Source organism: Amphiura filiformis, chromosome 4, assembly GCF_039555335.1.
Source record: "Amphiura filiformis chromosome 4, Afil_fr2py, whole genome shotgun sequence".
Classification (NCBI taxonomy): Eukaryota; Metazoa; Echinodermata; class Ophiuroidea; order Amphilepidida; family Amphiuridae; genus Amphiura; species Amphiura filiformis.
This window is the reverse complement of record NC_092631.1, coordinates 85,879,419-85,900,200: the sequence shown is the minus strand read 5'-3', so window position 1 is coordinate 85,900,200 and position 20,782 is coordinate 85,879,419. Positions and strand designations below refer to the sequence as shown.

Sequence of the window (20,782 nt, the reverse complement as noted above, 5' to 3'; positions counted from 1 at the left end):
AGTGTCATAATATTTTCTTTGTGTATTTCCCTTTTTTTTTTCTCCTTTTCAATTCTTGGATTAACAATGCTGATATTAAACTTACAAATGTGTACAACATGATCCTATATAAAACTCTTACTGGTACATAATTATCTTTTAGGCATTTCCTGAAATCAGATCATTTTTTCTGCATATCAAAATTAAACTAATATTGCACATGATTAGATCACATGATTTAAACTTATGACCAAAGAAGTTTAGATAGAATACAAATTCTGTGTAAACCCCAATTGCATTAATACTACAAGAAGTCCATATTGAATTGTCATTTATGGGGACCAAAATAGTGTACCTATGGAATACTGCAGCATAACCAGCAGATTTGGAAACCATGATTCAGTTCAAGTAATTCTTTCTGTAATTGTCTGTTGTCCTATTATAAATGATCATGCAGCTCCAAATAGGCGAGACTTATAACATGATGGAATGCTATAGAATGGCATACATCAGTTGGGTGCAGCACTACACAAAGTGTGTTTTGCATGATAGACACCAGCGTGATATGGCACATTCATTTGCAAAATATAGCTACTTCAAGAATTAATAAATAATTGTTTCCGTCAAATTGATCAAATGAGGGGGGGGGTTGAAACAGGATATTTATTTATAGAAGACCCTTAGTGTAAACTGTTGCTTTTAATGATGAAGTCAAATCCAAGATTTGGGGTAGTTTTAGGATTTTGTTGTGATCATAGTGAATTTGATTTTCATTTTCAGCAATAGATGGCACCTCATGACAATGCTCCGTCCTCTAGAGTTTACTGTTTCTTGTCAACCAATCAAAATCCTGCAGATAAAAAAAAACAGTTTTAGTTTAACAGTAATTACCACTTACATATTTGTTTTAATTGGGTCCTCATATTTGTTTTATGGCCAAAAATATCCCCAAAATTGATAAATATTTTTAAAAATTGATGAAAGTTTTGACCTATTTCATTCCATCTCTTTAAGTCCTTTTTCAAAAATGATTAATTTTTTTCCAAACTACAGTTGATTTACTTTCATCACTTCCTTTCCAAATATCTACTATACTTTCATATACTTACCTTCATTACTTTAAAAGATATACTGAAAATAAAGTAAACAAATTTCTTGCCAAATGTGATCCTGTATGCACCCTTAAAAGAAGTATGTAGCCTAGTGTTAGTCTCTCTCACCTGCTGTTTTCTGGCTGCTACAGGATTCACCATTATATTCAACAAGACAGGTTTATCAGCATGTGTAACAAGACTAGCATGCAAGGCATTTTCCAACTCTGTTGGTGTTGTCACAAAGAAACTTTTGCCGCCAAATGCTGACATGATCTGCTCATAGCGAGCATTGGGTTGTAGAGCTGTAGGCAGGATGCTGCAGAGAAAATGAAGAAAGAAAGAGATAAACATTTATAATGATGTCACTGAGTCCCCATCATACAATTCTCACATGTTGTACATGTTCAGCATCACAAAATATGCAATGCTGGGTATGTTCGGGGGTGCTGGTGACCGTAGACTCGACGGTTGCTAGCACTCCTGAAGTGTACCAAATTTGCAATATCCGACATTTTGTTTTTAATCAGGTCCCACGTAGTGTACAAACCTACCAAGGACAGTTAGAGCAAGAGCTGTAGGCATTCTTGTATTGTTTGTAAAATGTTTTGTCAAATAAAATACATCTTTAAAATATTATGTGTTCATTTATCTTATTTTGTCTCTTTCTGTTTGTTACAAGTAATCAGAAAATATCATAAAAAAATATTCAATAAAGATCGAATAATCATATCGCGTCCCTGCTGGTTTGATTAATTATTAATATAGCACCACCACTTTTCCCGATCGAACTTTTCACAATCACTAATATGGTATGTTGGTATGTATATACTTCGACCTGACAAAGATGAAAGACGACCGAACTTCATTACGTATTCATGATATCTACTTAATATTCATATTGACATTTCGAGATAAATATTCATATTCACATTGCGGACCAATCAGAACACTTCACCGTAAATCTAATTAACAATGCGGAAATAAATACTATCTATGAATATTCATCATTCGGGGATGGTAATTATGCATTATCTCGTGACGTTCGATCAGATCATTTCTGACGTCACGAGATAATGCGTGATTAGTACGTGTATACAGGGATATATAAGCATTTCACGATTTGTTCAAACACCACAGCTAAATCGATAAAGTGGCGGCGCTTTATGACTTATTCTGTCTTGGTTGTTTAAATGTCATTGAGTGAATCGGAAAGTGGTGGCGCTTCGGAAATTATGCATTTAGACGATTTGTTCAAACATCACAAATAAATCGGTAAAGTGGCGGCGCTTTATGATTTGTTCTGTCTTTGTTGTTTAAATGTCATTGTGTGAATCGGAAAGAGGTGGCGCTTCGTAAATGATAATATACGGTAAAATTAACAATATTTTGTGATATTTTCCAATTCTTAATTTAATAAAACATAAAGAGTCAAAAAATCAGGCAAACTCACACATAATATTTGTTAAAGACGTATTTTATTTCACATGTACAAATATCACAAACAATACAAGAATGCCTACAGCTCTTGGTTAGAGCCTGAGACTAGTATACCTGTCTCAGGTTAGAGCACTGGTCTAACCCTGAAGCAGACAAACTTATTAAATGAAAGTCAAAGCAATTAACACATACAATGGGCTATTCCATTTAAAATCCACACTACCCCTGTGGAAGATTTTGGAAAAACATTCCACAGGAGGTGTAAGAATTTCAAATAGTAGCAACTCCATTTGAAACTTGCTCTCCCTCAGGTGAAGATTCAGGTTGAATCTTTCTCTGAGGGTGTATGAAATTCAAATGGAGCTGCCTAATGTGCTCATTCCATTTGATATTCATATTCCCTCTGTGGAACATATTTCCAAAATCTTCCACAGGGGTAGTGTGGATTTTAAATGGAATAGCCCAATCCATTGTGGATTGACAGTTTGATTCAGATCACAGAGAAAGTTCACTTTCTAACTTAACCCTTTGAACCCTGGCCTACCACATAGTCCCGTACATCCAACCCTGAGCTTCCTAATGACCTTGAAAATTGCCTCAGCATTGTGCCCGTCACGCCAAAACAAAAGGTCTCCGACCCCTGAACCCCGGTCTCCCAGATAGCCAAAGGATTCCGATGTAAACAAAACATATCGCAATTGATGTTACGTGAGCCGCTTTAGCGACTCTTCGGGTTTTTGACACACCATGGTAGAAGCCTCTATAGTGGCTCGTCGGGACTACGGTACAGGTTACCGTGAGCCACTATGGCGGCTCGTCGGGTTCAAAGGGTTAAGGCACTGATCATATGTGACACAATTTGATCTGCTCACACCAAAGTAGAAAATTGTGCAAATTGAGTTATTACCATTAATAACTTGCTCAGTACCTGTACTGAGCATAGTAAGCTTAATGATGTTGAAATTCCCACATCCCTGGCATACTTATATGTCCATTTTCTTATGTTTTTTTTCCTTATTTTTACCAATATCTCTGTTTCATTATTGCTGACTTTGTTCTGATCAGATGAAATCATATCACACATCTGGGCTTACCTTGATGTTCTCTCCTCAGCAGGCACACTCTCATAAGATTCCGGATCAATACCAGAAAATATGCCATTGTTGTTAACTATGATGAGTAAAATGGGAAGATTGTGTCTGTAATGAAATAACAAACAAATTATCATTAAAAATGCCATTTCAAGAAGTGGAGTATACTAGCTGTTCCCCACCAGTAGACGAGTCACTCAAACTTACCTTTCATTCATTCATTCATTCCCTCATTGACTCACTCACTCACTCACTCCCTCCCTTGCCCCCCCCCCCAGCCCCCAACTCAACACAAAAGTTGGCAACCATGAGAGTTACCAAATCTTTCAAAGACCCCCTTTGTAATGATTTTTCATCAAATTTACCACCTTTTCATACAAAATCGAGGACAAAATTTGGCCAAAAACAACCCCTTTTAGTGGTTTTCAATGACTAGAATTTCAAACACCAATTTCAATGACTAGAATTTCAAACACCTCTTTTTCAATGACACTAAATATTGCCATAAAATTACCAGATTTTCTCAAGTACCCCTTTTATCCAAATTTCGCCGACAGTGCAAATTAAGTACCCCTTATTTTGCTGATTTCACAGTCAAATTTCGCGGACAGTCCAACCCCCTTATTTTGCCAATTTCGCGGTCCTTGCTACTGATAAAACTAGAATTACGCGGTTCGTAATAAAGGTGGCCCCCACAAAACTATACACCACATGAGGCCACCATATACTATCACAATACCAAGTTTGAAGTTGATCGGTGATTGCAACAAACAAACAACCATCTGGATGATAACATAAGCCCCACATATATGTGGGGGCCAAAAATTACCCCTTTTCCGTGCTATTCGGTAACTCTCATGGTTGCCAATTTTGGGTTGAGTTGGGGGCCGGGCCTTGCCCCTCACTCACTCACTCACTCACTCACTCACTCACAAACTCGCATACTTGCTCACTCACTAAACCTCTTCATATACTCAAAGACTCATTACTCACTCACTCACAAACGCATTCACTCATCCATTTGATCAGGTGGGTCAGTCAGCCAGTCTATTTGTTCTTTTACTGAGACACTTCAAATGGGTTAAACACAACTGCTCTAGAAGTCAAGTTAGCTCAATCGCAGTCAAGTCAGCTCAATTTAGTAGTCATGTTAGCTGAATTGATAAGGTGTTCGAAAATGGTGCGAGAGAGGTTGCGGGTTCGAACCCTGGTGGTGGTTTAGTACATTCTCGCAGAAAATTATGTTAGCTTTAAATTCCCTTGGACATGGAACTTAATGCTAATTGTCTCGTCAATACTCGGGGAGCTGATCCTGGTTGCAAAGGTCATTTGTGGAATGTCTAGGGTGTGCGCTCTTGAAGCTGCAATGTCCCTGTGTTGTTGTTAAATGGTTTATGGAATGATGTGGGGCCATAGTGGTCAGCTAGCGACAACCTGTAAAGTGTGCTGCAGTTACTTTTATAGTTTCTGTAGTTTCCCCTTGTTTTATGTAAAATTTGTACTTAAAACACCATACCTGCAAATTGTTTCAACTTCCATGCCAGAGAAACCAAATGCACTGTCACCTTCCACACAGACAACTCTCTTATTAGGCCACCTATCTCTTGCTAACATGGCTGCTGCGATGGCAAAACCCAAACCAACACCCATAGTACCAAATGAACCTGCATCCAACCTGAAATTATGAAGTAACATTACAAATTAAGGGATGCTGAAAGGGTATTAACACAACAAATCAATTGAGTTGAATGTTTGTCCCGTAAAAAAATGAATGTATTTTGATAGTATTTCGTATTTTTGCAAATAAAATCTTAAAGATTTCCTTCCTGACAATTGCATGCTGCTTTTATAGGCTGCCAAAATCATTTGACTAAAATCACAAAACAAGCATTTAGAAGACTTGCCCAACCATCACAAAAGAGCTGCACCCCTTACACTTACACTATCCCCAAGAACCCCCATATTCTCAATCGCTTACAATTTACAGTGTGCCAAAGAATATATTCACAGTATCCCCTGATACACTGCTGTAATGCAGAAGTCGGCATGTTCCCATTCAAATTTATAGAGCAACACTATAGAGAATACTGCCTGTGGTACTGCCTGTCTTACAGTGCCCCTGATTGGTTAATTTCATGATATAATCATAATAATAATAATAATAATAATAAGCCGCACTTATTAAGCGCCTTTAACCCAACAGGGTCTCAAGGCGCTTTACAAACCATGAAAAATACAATCTTAAAGCTACTTAAATCATCTGAGTAACCAATCAATAGAGCTTTTAGATCTTTTAGCACTTTTAAGCTTAATCCCATTCAGCCCTACTGACTATTCTTACCATATCTCTGATTGGCTCAATACATGATATGCCCCTCTTTGTAACCAATCAAAATATTTCTTAGAAGACGATAATTCAGCTGGTAGTGCCCATGGTGTTTAAGGGGTACTACACCCATTGCATTCTTTTTAACGTTTTTTTTTCATTTTTTGAAAAAAAAAAAGAAGAAAAATGGACAAAAATATGGTATGCAAAATGAAGGGGCAAATCTTCTCGATCTATTGGTGGCATCGGTATCAATGTAGCTTACATGCTTTTCAAGGTAGAAGCCAAAAAGAGGTATATGAGTGATGTACCTCTTTTTGGCTTCTACCTTTAAAAGTATGTAAGCTACATTGATACCGATGCCACCAACAGAACGAGAAGATTTGCCCCTTCATTTTGCATACCACTTTGTCCAATTTTGTTTTCTCATTTCTTCACAAAATGCAAAAAACCGCATAAAAAATACAATGGGTGTAGTACCCCCTTAATGAGGTATTTGACTGTATTTACAAGCACCTAGGTACATATCTAACTCATTACTATGTCTACATGGGGTGATTAAAACTATTGAGGAATCTGGTGAAAACTTCTACAAACACAGCACCAAAGATGTTGGCAACTAAAAATGAATTAAACAATCCACCAACTCCCAAACTACAAATGAACAGAACTTCCCATACCTACCTGTGTCTTGGGGAATGATTCAGTAGTAGTGTCCTTCCAATATCCATTGTATTAGCGCCCTCACTGACAATAAGCGAGTCGCGTGGTATCATGTTTTGAACCTGTTTGACATATCAAAGAGAGATTTTACATGGTTTCAAACAGGCTGCAAAATAAGGATTCTGAAGGGCACCCATTTCAAGGCAATTTTGAAAGGGTACATCTATTTTACAAGGCAATTACATGTTAAAGAATAGCAGCAATTAATAGGGCATCAAGGCAACTGGTAGGGGCACCGAAGGCAATTGCCTTTGGTGCCTTTGGTTATTTTGCAGCCTGGTTTCAAACAGAAAACACAATTTGAAATTTGCAGATGTAGCCTTAAAATGAAGGTTAGGTCTGTAGAAAAGTAAATGGAAAAACTGACAAAAAGAAGAAATTAGCAGTGTTGGAAGAGTATGAAAATTGTTGTTGCTATTATATGTTGCTCGTTTTGCACAGATATTGCCTCATTAAAACAATGATAAATATAGACTTAGGCTCAGTTAAAGGTGTGTGACCCAATTGACAAACTCATCCCTTTACTTTACCCCCATCAAAATGCAGATTTTGGTATCTGGTAAAATTTCATATTTTTCACATATCTGCAATGAAATTTTTGGTCCGAGATATGTATTTTTTAGGCCATATGAACAAACACATGGTAGTTTGGTGGTACACCACCCTGGAGCCATGTACTGTTCTATGGGACACTGTGATACACATTATTTGCTTATAGAATCCAAACCACTCAATAAGAATGTTTGGGTGATGGGCCTCAATGCGAGGTAGATAACATCATGAGTCACAATCAGCACACCCACCTTGAATTCATTCCTAATATAACCCCCTGGACACTACTGGTCATCTAACAGCATTTCTGATTGGTTGATAACTTGAAATGCTCATTTCAATTGCCAATTATGACTAACCTAAATTTATGGTCAAACTTGCATTTGCAGATGATCTTATTAATACCTTCCTTGATTGGTTCAAAATTGGACACAATATTCATTTTGGCCAATCGGCAGGTAGTTCTCATGGGGTTAAACTATTCACTTACTTTGTTAAGCACAGTATAGTAGTTCATTGGTACAGATTGGTCTGCAGCCAAGGCATCACTCTTTATCTGATTAGACCTCACTTTGTCCCTTAATGTCTTCCACCATGGTGTGTTATCAGGATATCTCCAATTACGGTGAGTTGTCTTTAGTGAGTTGGTCATCTATATAAAATGGGTTTAAAATAAGTATCTTCTTCTAAGTTGTGTTAGCAAATAAAATGTGGTGAAGTTATGCAATACACTCAATTCCATATGTTTCATTTGCTATTCTTCTTTATAACAATAGAGGCTGTGGGTACTAGTAAACTCTGTTGTAAGTTTCAAGGCATGAACAACAGGTGAATTAGGTATAGAGCAATACTAGCAGTCAGTCAATCTATAGAGGTCAATCATATCAGGCGAGTGAATGAGGAGCTCGTGGGTACGAATCATATATACAAACACTATTGTCATGAGTCACGCTTGGAAAAAATGCTGACAGCCTCTATGATTTAAATAAAGACAATGACTTCAAAATAGGGGTATTATTTTAACCTACACTCACAGTATTGAATGCTTAAATAGGAAGCCCCGCTTGGCCAGTTCTCCACAGAAGAACTGACTTACACCTGTTACTTTGATGACAGACAGAACAGAATTTGCATGGATACATTTTAATCTTGACAAATTCCCTATGGAAATTGTAAGAAAAAACACCAAATATGGGTTTTATCTTTAAGCTTAAAAAATTACCTTTTCAGAGTCTGAATAGAGCAGCGACATAGATTGCGACCCCATCACAGCGTCTTCATTCATATTTTTTGTTTTTACATATTGGTTAGATTTTAGAAAGTAGGATGATGTTTTTCTAGAAGAGTTATTTTGAGACATGTGTATAGTGTTATCTTGAAATAAAATACACCCCTGCCTATTGTTTAACCTGAGTAAAATCATTCAGTGTTAAATGTTAAAACACTGCTCTTCCATGATGTCCATGAGCTACATTATGATGTATGAACAGCCAGGCCTTACCCTGACCGAAACTGGTTGCGAGGTCTTTGTCATCACCTGCCCCACAATTGAAATGCAGTAATAGATAGATGGATAATTGAATAAGAATTTTGCCCCCATCAGGATCGAACTAGAGACCTCTCTCACCAAAGACCTTGACCACACTGCTGTACTCCAGACTTACCTGTTTTGTGACGGCATCAATGTGTCCTGCCAATCCTACTGCCCTATCATTACCGATATTATTACCCAATTCCTCTGGGCAGATGTCAACCTAGCAAAGAGAAAACAAGCAACATTATGTTTTAGATGAGACTACACAGATTCATCTTTTTTCTTCTGGAAAGATTTTGGATTTGTCTAAAACAGACTGAAGGGTGCATAAACTTATACATGTGTCTATTGACAATGTGCAAATTAACTTTGAAATATGTGTTTACTTCAAATCTATTAATATTTTTAAAGCTGGCTTAGAATAGCCAAGGGCGGAACTACATCATGCCGGTGAAAATAATCAAATCATGGTGAAAACAATATGCACAAATCAATTATAAAGGCCACTGCACATTGCGCCTACTGCGAATCGTGTGCGTGGCTCCTACATTGAGTGCGTGCATGGAATGTTTTTATTTTGACTCACTTGTTGCTAGGGAATTTAGCTCAATTTGTTGTTAAGCACCCGGATGTCCGTGCCTGCCTATACTACATAATAGTTTATATAAAACAACTCATTAAGGTCCTTGACCTGACCAACAGCTCATCAAAATTGAGATTTTGTTATCAAAAGAAAACTCATATTTTTTTATTAGCCCAGTGAGATTTTATGCCCCAAGATATTTTTCGTTTAAATGGTGTGAACAAAAACGTAGTGAATTGTGGTAACCACACCAGAAATGTATACCTGTACTATCCTATGGGGCATTGTTATACACATTCATGCTTCTCATATCAAAACTGTTGGAGCAATACAACTCAAAATTTGGAAACATTGTTTAAATGGTAGCCCTTAATCTAAGTTCATACACTCCCAGATAGTATGAACCAATCAACCAATCAGATTATCGGTCTGTTGTTATGATTGTCAGACGATTGAATCAGAACCCCACTTCCATGTTTATGCTGTGCACACTCTCAAAATGTAAACTGCCGTTCTTCTCTGCCAGAAACTGTAGCTTGGTCCTGTAGTGCTATCAGTGCTACCATACATGTAGGTACCAATGGCTCTTCTATCCTAACCCGAACATTTGCATAGTCCAACCATTTGTTTATATAAATAAATAATGATGGCACTTTGCAAATGTTCATTATTATGCTTGATACAATTTATTGCATCTTCAGGGTGCAATAGAAATAACCATCGGTACCCATGCTAAAGGACCACACTGAACATGGTGCCTTGTTTATTTGATATTTGTTTGATGTGGTACAAATAAAGTCCAATAATAGCTTGTACAGTTTTGTATTTTATTTTTAGATGCCCTTATTCACATTTCCTACCTGAATAAAGGCAGTGTCTTCTGCATAGCGAGGTGGCATTCCAAAATGCAGAATCCAATTAAGTCTGGCCCCTAGCAACACAACAACGTCAGCTTCAAGCAGTGCTCTGTAATATTGTAAAACATGAATATTCAGTAATTTCAAATACCCTAATTAATACAAGAACACAAGACACATATAAACAAACCCAACCACCCTTGTGTATTGCTATTAAAACAAGGAACATCTGAAACGATGTCACTTGCCATACCGAGGACCAAAATGGTCTCTTTTTTGTGTGTATAACTGTGTTATGATAGATATTTTTAATGCACAATAACAGATGTATCTGTACAATGCATTTATCAGGTGATTGGGACCCACTGCAGACCTCTACAAACTGAGGACGGTGCTCATTTGCAGGTATGTCCACAGTTTGAATGTGTTTAAAAGTCACGAGTGTGTCCTCAATTGGAGGCGCATGCTGACGTACCATCACCCACTTCAACACACAGGCATAAGACAAAAACACACATGCAAATTTATGGCATGGCCATTCCACTATCTACACACATATTGTTATGGAATTTGTTTCATTTATGAACAAAAAATTGGTCACAATTACCCATTTCAACAAATCTCGACCCCAAACATCAAGCCAAAGTGACTTTAGTGCACTTTTGTTAATTTTCTTCTGTTTTCCACAAAAGAGAGAGCAACATTTTTACCAGATTGCCAGTCTTTATTCTTCCATTTTGTTTCTTACCTTTTCTTTTTCATTTCAAAGTGACATTGTGATATAACATTCTTATTCTACATCTTGCATGAGAAATCTGATTAAAAATAACAGACAGAAACTTTGGGATATCCTGCAAACAAACAAACAAACATTCTCACCTAGATCTTGCTGCTATAACACAGTTAGGATGATCATCAGGTACAACACCTTTACCCATAGGAGATGGTAAGAATGGAAGACCGGCTCCCTCTATCAGCTCTCGCACACTATTCTCTGCATGACCATATGCCGCTCCTTAATGACAGAAACATGTTTCATTTAGTGAAATTGAAGCAACTGTAAAATGATGTATTTTGACTCTATGCTAATGATGCAACTGTCGCCATTTTAATGTAATGTTAATAAAACTTTTCCCAACATTGTACCTTGAATTATTGAAATATGATGAAAGTTTAGATACTCCCTTCAATTTATTTTGATGTCACAGGAAAAACCCTCTCAAAGATGTAAATTGCCAGACATTTGCCTGATTTCAGGCATTTTGTTGCTCCAAATTTCCACACTTTTATTGTTTTTCTGTCTGTTATGAGGCTTTATAGCCCAAATTCAAACACTTTTTCTTGCAAAGTCACTTCAGGCCACTTACATCTCTAAACCCTAAACTTGTGCACAAATTTGGGGAGACGTCCCTTTTCAAGATGGAATGGGGCACTACTCATGGCATGGTTGCAAAGCTTGAAAATAAGCATAGAAATTAAAGACATTAATTGATTCCATGTCAAAGTATCATAGTAGCCCTCTTGTGTGTAGTCACAGCATGAACAATGAAAATTAAAACAAGAGACTAACAAATTGAATTTTGTAAGTCAAGTGAGTCAAATCACTGATAAAAGTAACATCAAAAATCTCACTATCAACTCTGAGCTCATCTCTTTCCAAAATCTAATGATGAAAAATAAGATGGAGACTATGCCTGGATATTTGAGTGACTTTGTTCACTACGCTATATACTATTCTTACCTTTGCCAACAATGACAAGTGGTCTTTTGGCTGACTTAAGAAGTTGTGTAGCTTTCTCTACACCTGATGGATCAGCTAGCATGAGTGGTGGGTCTTGTACCATAGGCATCACCCTGCAGTGAGAAATGTTTTCATTTGTATTTTTTCATTTAAAGGGTGTTTTGTGATTTTGGCATCCTCTTATTAGGATATGCGATTCAATCAATTTCCACAAAAATGCGATTCACACATAATTTTAAGAGAATTTCAAATACTAGGCCAACTTATTAGTCTTGGAGCCAGAAAGGCTATTCATAATAACAGTCCAACCACCCTCTTAAGCAAAAAGGGTGAAGTCATTGACTGATTTTTTCTAATTTGAGAAAATCCCTACATCATTTTACAATAAATTTTAGCACTATGGCAAACTTTCCACTAGAGTCTTCACCTGACACAGGTTTGTCATACTATTTTTGAGTCACACACACACACACCCCTACTTTAAACGGTCAAATAACAAATGCACAAACAACCTAACAAAAAATCTAACAAATTAGCCCACTTTGAACCAAAAGTAAGCCCATTTCAACCAAGTTAACAAACAATCCTTTTTTTTCTCACCTGACAAGATTCTCAGGCGTTGTGCTTTGTACCATATCCCCTGGCATATCCAAGTAACAAGCACCAGGGCGTCCATACATACTGATGCGCACCGCCTATAAACAACAATACAAACTTATCAATCTGTACAATGTAGCGACCATTTTTACATGCAGGCATGGCTACAAGGGAGGGGCAAGAGGTCAAGAACACACAAATTTTAGTCCATTTTAACCAAAAGTTAGCCCATTTCAATCAATTATCTTTTGGAGGCCCAAATAATTTGTCCACACATTTCACATGCATATCTTTGATGTTTTATAGTCTGTCATTTTGTATAATGTACAAAATGTATACATCTGTTCCTGTGTTTCTCACCTTTTCAACAAAAATAGGTATTTGTGCAATAGATTCCATCCTTGCAGCATACTTAGTGTGTAACCTGGCACTCTCAACCTACAAAATACAAAGAAAATAGTCTTAGTTTCTTTGGCATACTCACAAGTCAGCTTCTCTAAAATTGCATTTCTGTAGAACCACAATGGAGGGGGGGGGATTTTTTTTATTTAGCTGGGTTGAGTTAGCAAACCAACTCATTTGAGGAGTTCAACCCCTAACCCTCCCCCACATAAATATGATTAGGGTACTTGAATATAGTGCATGAGGTCCTGGGTTCAATTCCTGGCAGTGGAAATTTGCTGTGATATTGACTTGGGGGGAAAATTTCTGAAATTAATTGGCAACCTCTGTACATTAAATTCAGACTTCTGCTCTCCACGTGGTTCATTTAGAATTGGGTAAATGAATAATGAAAGTACTCCATCCTTTAGAGGGGACATTAAGCCGCTGGTCCATGTACAAATAGCTGTACATGTATCTCGCAGCCAGTTTCGAAATGAGTAGAGTTTTAACCCCTGACTATTCCCAACCCGTCCCTGTGTTCAACTTGGGTTATCCAGGGTTGTCAAAACCCGCACAAAAAATACACCATTTTGTACAGAGAACCCCTCATCCATTACTTTGATTCATTGCAGCTATTTATACAAAGGTCCATTGTTACAATTGCAGCATAAGTCCTTGTTTCTTGTTGATGCAATGAAAAGATATGTGTGCCTTGTTTGGGAGTGATTATCCATACATACACACCCACAAACAAACAAACATATGAATCATACCTGTGGATATTCTTGGAATGCTCCCATACTGTCTTGATCACGATCACTGGATCCTCCAATAACAATCATAGGCCTACAAACAAACAACACCAACTGTCAAAATTTTTTTTCAATGTCAGATTCATCCATTATCAATGAAAACGCTACGCTCCTAGCAATTGCCTACAGTTTGTCCACTCTGAAGTACAAAGTAACAACGTGCACGTATACAGCAGTTAACAGTGCGTAGTGCTGCATCTCTGCTGCAGGTATCCGTGCCTTCAAAGTCGGCACAATGTGTGTGTCCGCGTCGGTACTTTGTACTTCAGAGTAGACTGACTGTAGAATGATATGCCCTTTACAGTGCAGAGTTGATGCACTACATGTATGTATGAACATGTCATGGCAGCTGCTAACAACTAATTATGCCCTCAGCCCTGTTCAGATTACAAACATGGGTCATTTGGATGGAACAATCAGTCAGTAACAGCACCACTTTTTTATCAAATTGAATACAAATGTACAAATTTCAAAACTAGAAACTTACCAAGCATTAACATTTGAGTTTGCTAGTCCACCTATGGTATGAAGAAGTCCAGGTCCAGATACAACTAAACACACACCAGGCCTGGTGGGAAATAATGTATACACAAACTATAATATCCACTCATATATCTGTTGCAACAGAAAAAACATGGTTTAGCGACATAGGGGCAAGATGGCGTTGGGCGATATCATTTGCCTCTCAATATTTGAGATGAAATGTAGTTTGTTTTCTTATTATTTTACAGAATACCTCAATTTGTTTCTCCATGATGGTACATTTATACAGGGTGGTATTAGGAGTCCAGATTTTATTTATGTAGTCTAAATCCATAATGAAAAAATTCTAACCTCAGCTACCGTTACCTACCTTCCTGTAAGGTATCCAACAGCACTTGCAGCGTAGCATGCCTGAAGAGAACAAGAAACAGTTATTTGCTCTTAGCAACCCATTGACTTTGTGCAGGCAGCACTCGAATTAACCCACGGTACCCACAACATAATGCCGTGGGTGCCCATCCCCACTGCCGTAATGCCCTCAAAATATGTCCTTTACCGACGGCAGTCAACTTGCCGTGCCCTCTAATAAAGTTGACGTCGGTGCCCCAGCCCACAACAAAAAAGTTGCCGTGCCCCTTCAGATCCTTAATTCGAGGGCTGGTAGCAGGGCCGTCAATTGGGCCCTTTCTCACGCTAGAGTAGTAATATCTCACACCAACAAGGTAATAAATGATACCCATAGTAGTAAAATCTCACGCATCATCAAAATAAATTGTCCCCCCCCCCCAGGCACACACACACAATTTAAATTCTTAAGGGGGCACTACACCCCTGACCAATTTTGTGCCTATTTTTGCATTTTTTCAAAAATTAAAGCGCATTGGTAACAAGTAAGATATGTATATTATAGGGGCAAGGACTACAACTACTGCACTAAAAACTCTCAAGGCAAGTAGTTATTGATTTATTGATCAAATACTGGTTTTCCCTCATTTTTGACTATAACTCCACAGCTGTTGTCTGTGCTGAAATAAAATTTCCAGTGCAGTAGTTGTAGTCCTTGCCCCTATAATATACATATCTTACTTGTCACCAAAGCGCTATGATTTTTGAGAAAAATGCAAAAATAGGCACAAAATTGGACAGGGGTGTAGTACCCCCTTAAGCGCCTTTGTTCAAACATCACAGGTCAAAAATTGACAACTGCAGTCGGGAAACACTAATTCCGTCCAGGTATGCCACTGTTCAACAGCATCTGCCATCAAGCAATTCCAAAAAAGTTGATAGCCATAAAAAGGCTAAAAAATCAATGAGAATCTTTACACAATTAAGCAAATCAGTTCTAGAAATCTGTGCAAGAATGGATTCTTGGATTCACACCAGCCCTCGAATTAACCCACGGCACCCATGGCATTTTGCCGTGGTGCCCATCCCCACCGCCGTAATGCCCTCAAAATATGTTCTTTACCCAAGGCAGTCACTTGCCATGCCCTCTAATGAAGTTGCCATCAGTGCCCCAGCCCTGCCCCTTCATTATAAAATAATCTATCTATGTTTGTGTGTGAAATATTACAAACTGCTGTGCTGCCTTGCCTTTTCAGTGAAAATCCAAGGCAATTATCAACTTGCCCAAAAAAAGTTGCCGTGCCCCTTCAGATCCTTAATTCGAGGGCTGATTCACACCAAATTTCTAGGCCTACCAATCAGTTTTACTTACTGCATGTTCATTTCTAGGCCTACCAATCCGTTTTACTTACTGCCTGTTCATTTCTCATACCAATGAACTTGATGCCATGGACTTGTAGAGCTATGGCTACCTCTACAATAGGAACACCAACTATGCCAAATACATACTCCACACCCTGTAGTTAAAATGATAAATTAATGTACATAATAGATAAACATCAAATTTAAATGTATATGGCTGCATGATCAAAATAATATTGTTATTTTACCTGTGATCGCTTTTAAGGAGGCGCATCATTTTGTCATTCAAAAAAGAAACAGTTAATGTAATTTCTCTCTTGTGACCAGATCTGATCCATCATCCAATTAGGCTAAAGTCGCACAGCAGCAATCACACCGGCGCTGTATTTTGTGTGTACCACTGGCTGGATCCACTACCGTACTGAACCCTACATTTTGTATTTCCAGCATTCAAATATTAGTCAAATATGATTTTGTAACCAAAGCAAAATGTTACAATGTAAAAACAATATCAAGCATAATTTTTTTTAATTATATTTACATAAAATATTTATCTTAATCAAATAAAATCTTAAATGTTTTTTGTTTTTTCCTGCAGGAACCATTAGTTATTGTTAATCGTGTCAATTATATTTATTTGCCCTTCAAATAATATTCATCCCAGAGATTTTGGTTACATATGTCATGATTTAAAGCAAAGAAAACTTTGTAAGAAGTTAGTTTCTTACAAAAACTCTTACAATAGAGGTTATCCGTGTTCTATAAGCTGCATATCCTATCAACGACTGCTATACCTTGTTTACAACTTTCAAAAGAAGTACCTGCATGTGCAACCATGACTGTTTCAAAATAGCCCGCCAAGAGTCATGCAGGTAACTCCGAGGTCATGAATTGATTTGTTTTGAATAAGGAATACTACGGGAATCGGCGCCTTTTGTTAGAAGTCACACATGAGTGAAGTGGATAACCTCTATACACCTTCCCCTTATCTTTCAGAACACTATCTGTAAGAAGATTTTCCACTACATGATACGAAGGAACCAAGCTCTAAAAGCTTTTTACACCATAGCATAACATTTGTAGCATTAATAGTTAATTGTATTGCTGCCTGAGATGTACTCTGAATATATTGGACTTAATTTCAGACAAATTCAAATAATATAAAGCAAAACATGTTTATTGTACTTGCTTTTCACTAAAGAAATAACCAAACTCTATAGGCTTTATCTGTAGTCTAGCAACAACAGTAATTAAAATTTGGGTTGAAAGATGTGCTCTAAACTGGACTTAATCTCATCAGACATTATAAAAAGACAAGATAAAACACATTTTATACCTGTAGAGTCCTCTTAAAGGGAGTCTCCGGCAATCATAACATTATGCCTTATATGTTAGGCCGTGTAAAATTAATATTTTGGTTCTCGTCCCCTCCCTCCTCAATTTCTGGGATTTGTCAGATTTGTTTGGTTTTTTTAGATTTTTTAATTTTTTTAGACTTTGGAATGATTTGTGAAATCTTCATACATATAAATAAGTTTATTAGAGAACAAGCATCACTTCCAAGTCTTTTTGTGGTACTCTAGGGGGTTTATCCCTCAGAATCTCACATTTGAAAAAAAAAGGGCCTCATCGTTTCCTAAAGGCACTGTTGGAGAAGACCGAAAACTACTGACAATGCTAATTTTACATTGAAAAAAAAAAACACCTCCCTCCCTCATCAATTCATGAAAATCCTCTAGACGAGAACCAAAACATTAATTTTATACGGCCTTAGAAAAATAATTATCAAGCACAAATCACATGGTTTATTTAAAACAAACTCATATTGACCATAAAAACAAATAAAAACAATCGGCTCTCAACACGCGATATTTAAAATTCCCGCGTCAAAATTGTCTAAGTGCAATGACGTAATGGTTGTTTGTCCTCAATTGTCATCAGCCTTCGTTGTATTACTGGGGGACGTCACTGCACTCGACAATTTCGGCGCCCGGTAATTTTGAATATCGCATGTTGAGAGCCGACTATTTTTAGTCCTTTTTATAGTCGCTATGAGTTTAACCATGTGATTCGTGCTTGATTATATTTTTCTTATATAATTAAGCTATAATGTTATTGTGATTGCCGGAGACTCCCTTTAAAGTTTAATAACAACTCGGATCAAATTTGAACAAGAGGTTTTTCTAAATGTATAATTTCATCTTTTTAAAGAACTCATTGAATTCTAAACTAATTTGTTTCATTATTCTCTCTCTCTCTCTCTTCACTTCACATTCCTGTCATTACCACTCTCTATCACTATTGTCACTCCTTTATCCCTCACTCTTTCCATCTCTCTTCCTCTCCCTCTCTCTCTCATCTCTCTCTCTCTCTGTCCATTTGCAATGCAATTTGCGTGTACCAACGACAACGTATTGGCTCATGTCATGTTAGCAATTTGTGCTAATTATTCACATTTGCGCTGAAATTGTTCTCATTTTTTTTACATGGATGCATATATACAGGGGGATGATATTTGACATTGTACGTGAGTTTGAAGGAAATCTGCATCCTAAAGTTAATTTTTTAAAACTTCCGTGGTCGTGCCTGTGCGTATCGCGTACAGGATGAGCGTAGACGCTAAAGCAATAAACAATCACGCTGATTGGCTGATCAATGCACTTGACAACAAGCCGGCTGACCCATTGGTCTTCGGCGCGGCGCGTAGACGTAGTAGTAGTAGGCGACCTTGTCACTTCTACGCGATCGCAATTCACCAGCGCGTACCGGACCATGGAAGTTTTAAAAAAACAACTTTAAACCAATAGATCCCCCCTCCTCCCTTTAAACTTTGACCCGCACTGCACTGTGCAGTGTGTGAGCTTTATTCATGTATTATTTAAAACATGATGTGCAGACTGCCGAATTTTGAAACCATGGTCTTTTGCTGTTTTGGATGATTCGACATGTCCGGTACTATAACTATGAATCCCTGACATGATTTGTTACATTTTATGTTTGAAGCAAACAAAACACACAAAGAATTAAAAGTCACGGATATACCTGTGTTTTCAGGGCCTGTGAAAGTACAGAAGCTCCGTCAATGCGATCCGCCTCCTCGTCCGCCATGATCGATCAGCTGATTGATTGATCTTTGACCGCGATTTGCAAAAGTGCAACGACCTTCCTGAACTTACTGGATGGGAAATCCCCACCGAAAAAATGAAATAAATGAAGATTAGGCCCTTCGCACTTGATTATTAGTTTCCTGTTAAAGATTTTGAAAAAGGGACGAGGTGACTTTTAATTATTAATTATTAATTATCTTTTATTTTCTTTATTTAGTTTGAACTATTACAAGCAACTATAGTCTCGTTTTGACTAGAGCGGGCATTTAATTATTTCACAACAATATTTGATTTTATAAATAAGTGAAGGTGGAGTTGTACTCTTTGTTCATTCATCATTATTGTTGATATTATTAAAGTCAGAAAATGGCAAGTAGAAGTAGCTGAAAGTTATTTTAAAGGAGAAAATTAGAAATGAAAATAAAATAATTAATTATTTTGAGATTTTCAATTTTGGACGCGGGCGGTAAACAGGAAACTAATAATCAAGTGCGAAGGGCCTTATGTAGTTATAAATAAATTATTGCGTTTTTTTATTTTGCTTTTTTTATTAATATTAGCTAGAGTAAATGTCTGGAATGCTTTTCATGCGTTAGGAGTGCAAGTTTTTCACTCTTTACCTTGATTTGAAGGTTTGCACTCTCTTTTTGCAGTAGGAATTTGCACTGTATCTTAAGGGTCTAATCTTTTCCATGGAAAATTCGCCCATTCGGTAGGCCTATAGCTTTATAAAATGTAAAGATTTTTTGTACTAAAATTGTTTTTTGTTTTTTTTGCTATTATTCCAATTTCCAAGGTTTTAGGCGCTAGCGCCCAATGTATAGTACCATTTTTTCACAGTTTTTTATACTTTTTCAAATTTTTCCGCCCTCTTTTCTTTAGGCCTACTAATTCTTTTTGCCGCCCCTTCTTCTTCCGCCGCCCTTCTTTTTGCCGCCCCTTCTTCTGCCGCCCTTTCGTTTTGGCCGCCCCCTACTTTGACCCCGGGGGGCTTGCGCCATCAAAGCCCCCAAATACGCCGCATGAATAGGTATTTCCTCATTAAAATTGCCTATTTGGGCTATTTCACGTTAAGCGTGTACCTGCTTCAACATTTCTGGTTGCCTGAATTTGGAACATGGCCTATATAATTTGGGTGATTTCATTAGATGGGTGTTATGCATATGGAGAAGCTACAGGAGCATTTTCATTAAATTCAGACAACTTTTTATATCAGATTTTTGCATTTAGGCCTACATGCATTTTTAACACATTTCTGGAGTCTCATTTCATATTTTGAATGTCTTGTGAAGGATTTCTTAGGAATATAAATAGGCCTATATGCCTCCTTGGTAGCTATTGCTTTGGTAACAAAGTATGAAGCATAGGCCCCCCTATAGGCCTACACTATACAATGCAAGTTATTTGGCACAAATTGGTATTGTGAAAGAAAAAAATGCCCCTCTGACAAAAAATGACTTGAAAGAGAAAATCTGAAGGGCATAGGAAAAGAAAAGGGACAAGGAGCCACTTTTCCACCAAAATTCACCCCGATCATGGGCCAAAATAGTGTAAAATACAAAATTTATTGTTTGTGTGGATGGAGCGCCTATAACCAAACTGGCTGCGTAGGAGACTATGTACTAAGGGACCGTTCACAAACACTTGTAAGGGGGGGCTTGATGCAAAAAAAAAATTAGGGCCTTTTACAGACCTCAAAAATTTCAGCCCCCCTCCCTTTTTGACTTATTTAAAACGTTTTTAAAACATTTTTGTGTTTGCTGGGTATATACTCA

The 20,782-nt window shown here is 37.4% G+C and overlaps 1 protein-coding gene across 1 annotated transcript; it reads right to left on the bottom strand.

The window, feature by feature from the left end:
- Positions 1–45: 45 nt before the first annotated feature.
- LOC140151587 (2-hydroxyacyl-CoA lyase 1-like) lies at positions 46–19,053 on the bottom strand. The gene is made up of 17 exons (XM_072173983.1): positions 18,943–19,053; positions 15,951–16,055; positions 14,564–14,604; positions 14,198–14,278; positions 13,672–13,744; positions 12,875–12,952; positions 12,518–12,612; positions 11,918–12,030; positions 11,056–11,191; positions 10,180–10,285; positions 8,867–8,956; positions 7,693–7,854; positions 6,612–6,712; positions 5,118–5,276; positions 3,605–3,709; positions 1,200–1,389; positions 46–829 (listed from the first exon to the last, which is right to left on the bottom strand). The coding sequence occupies exons 1-17, from the start codon at positions 19,006–19,008 to the stop codon at positions 794–796; spliced, it is 1,737 nt and encodes a 578-aa protein (XP_072030084.1). The 5' UTR covers positions 19,009–19,053; the 3' UTR covers positions 46–793.
- Between the last annotated feature and the right edge of the window lie 1,729 nt (positions 19,054–20,782).

Excerpts from the sequence above, each read along its gene's own strand:
- LOC140151587 (XM_072173983.1), bottom strand. The coding sequence starts at position 19,008 with ATGGCGGACGAGGAGGCGGATCGCATTGACGGAGCTTCTGTACTTTCA. Across the intron at positions 13,745-14,197 it reads AACTCAAATGTTAATGCTTG|GCCTATGATTGTTATTGGAG; the intron begins GTAAGTTTCTAG and ends GTTTGTTTGTAG. Across the intron at positions 1,390-3,604 it reads GCTGAGGAGAGAACATCAAG|CATCCTGCCTACAGCTCTAC; the intron begins GTAAGCCCAGAT and ends TTTTCTCTGCAG.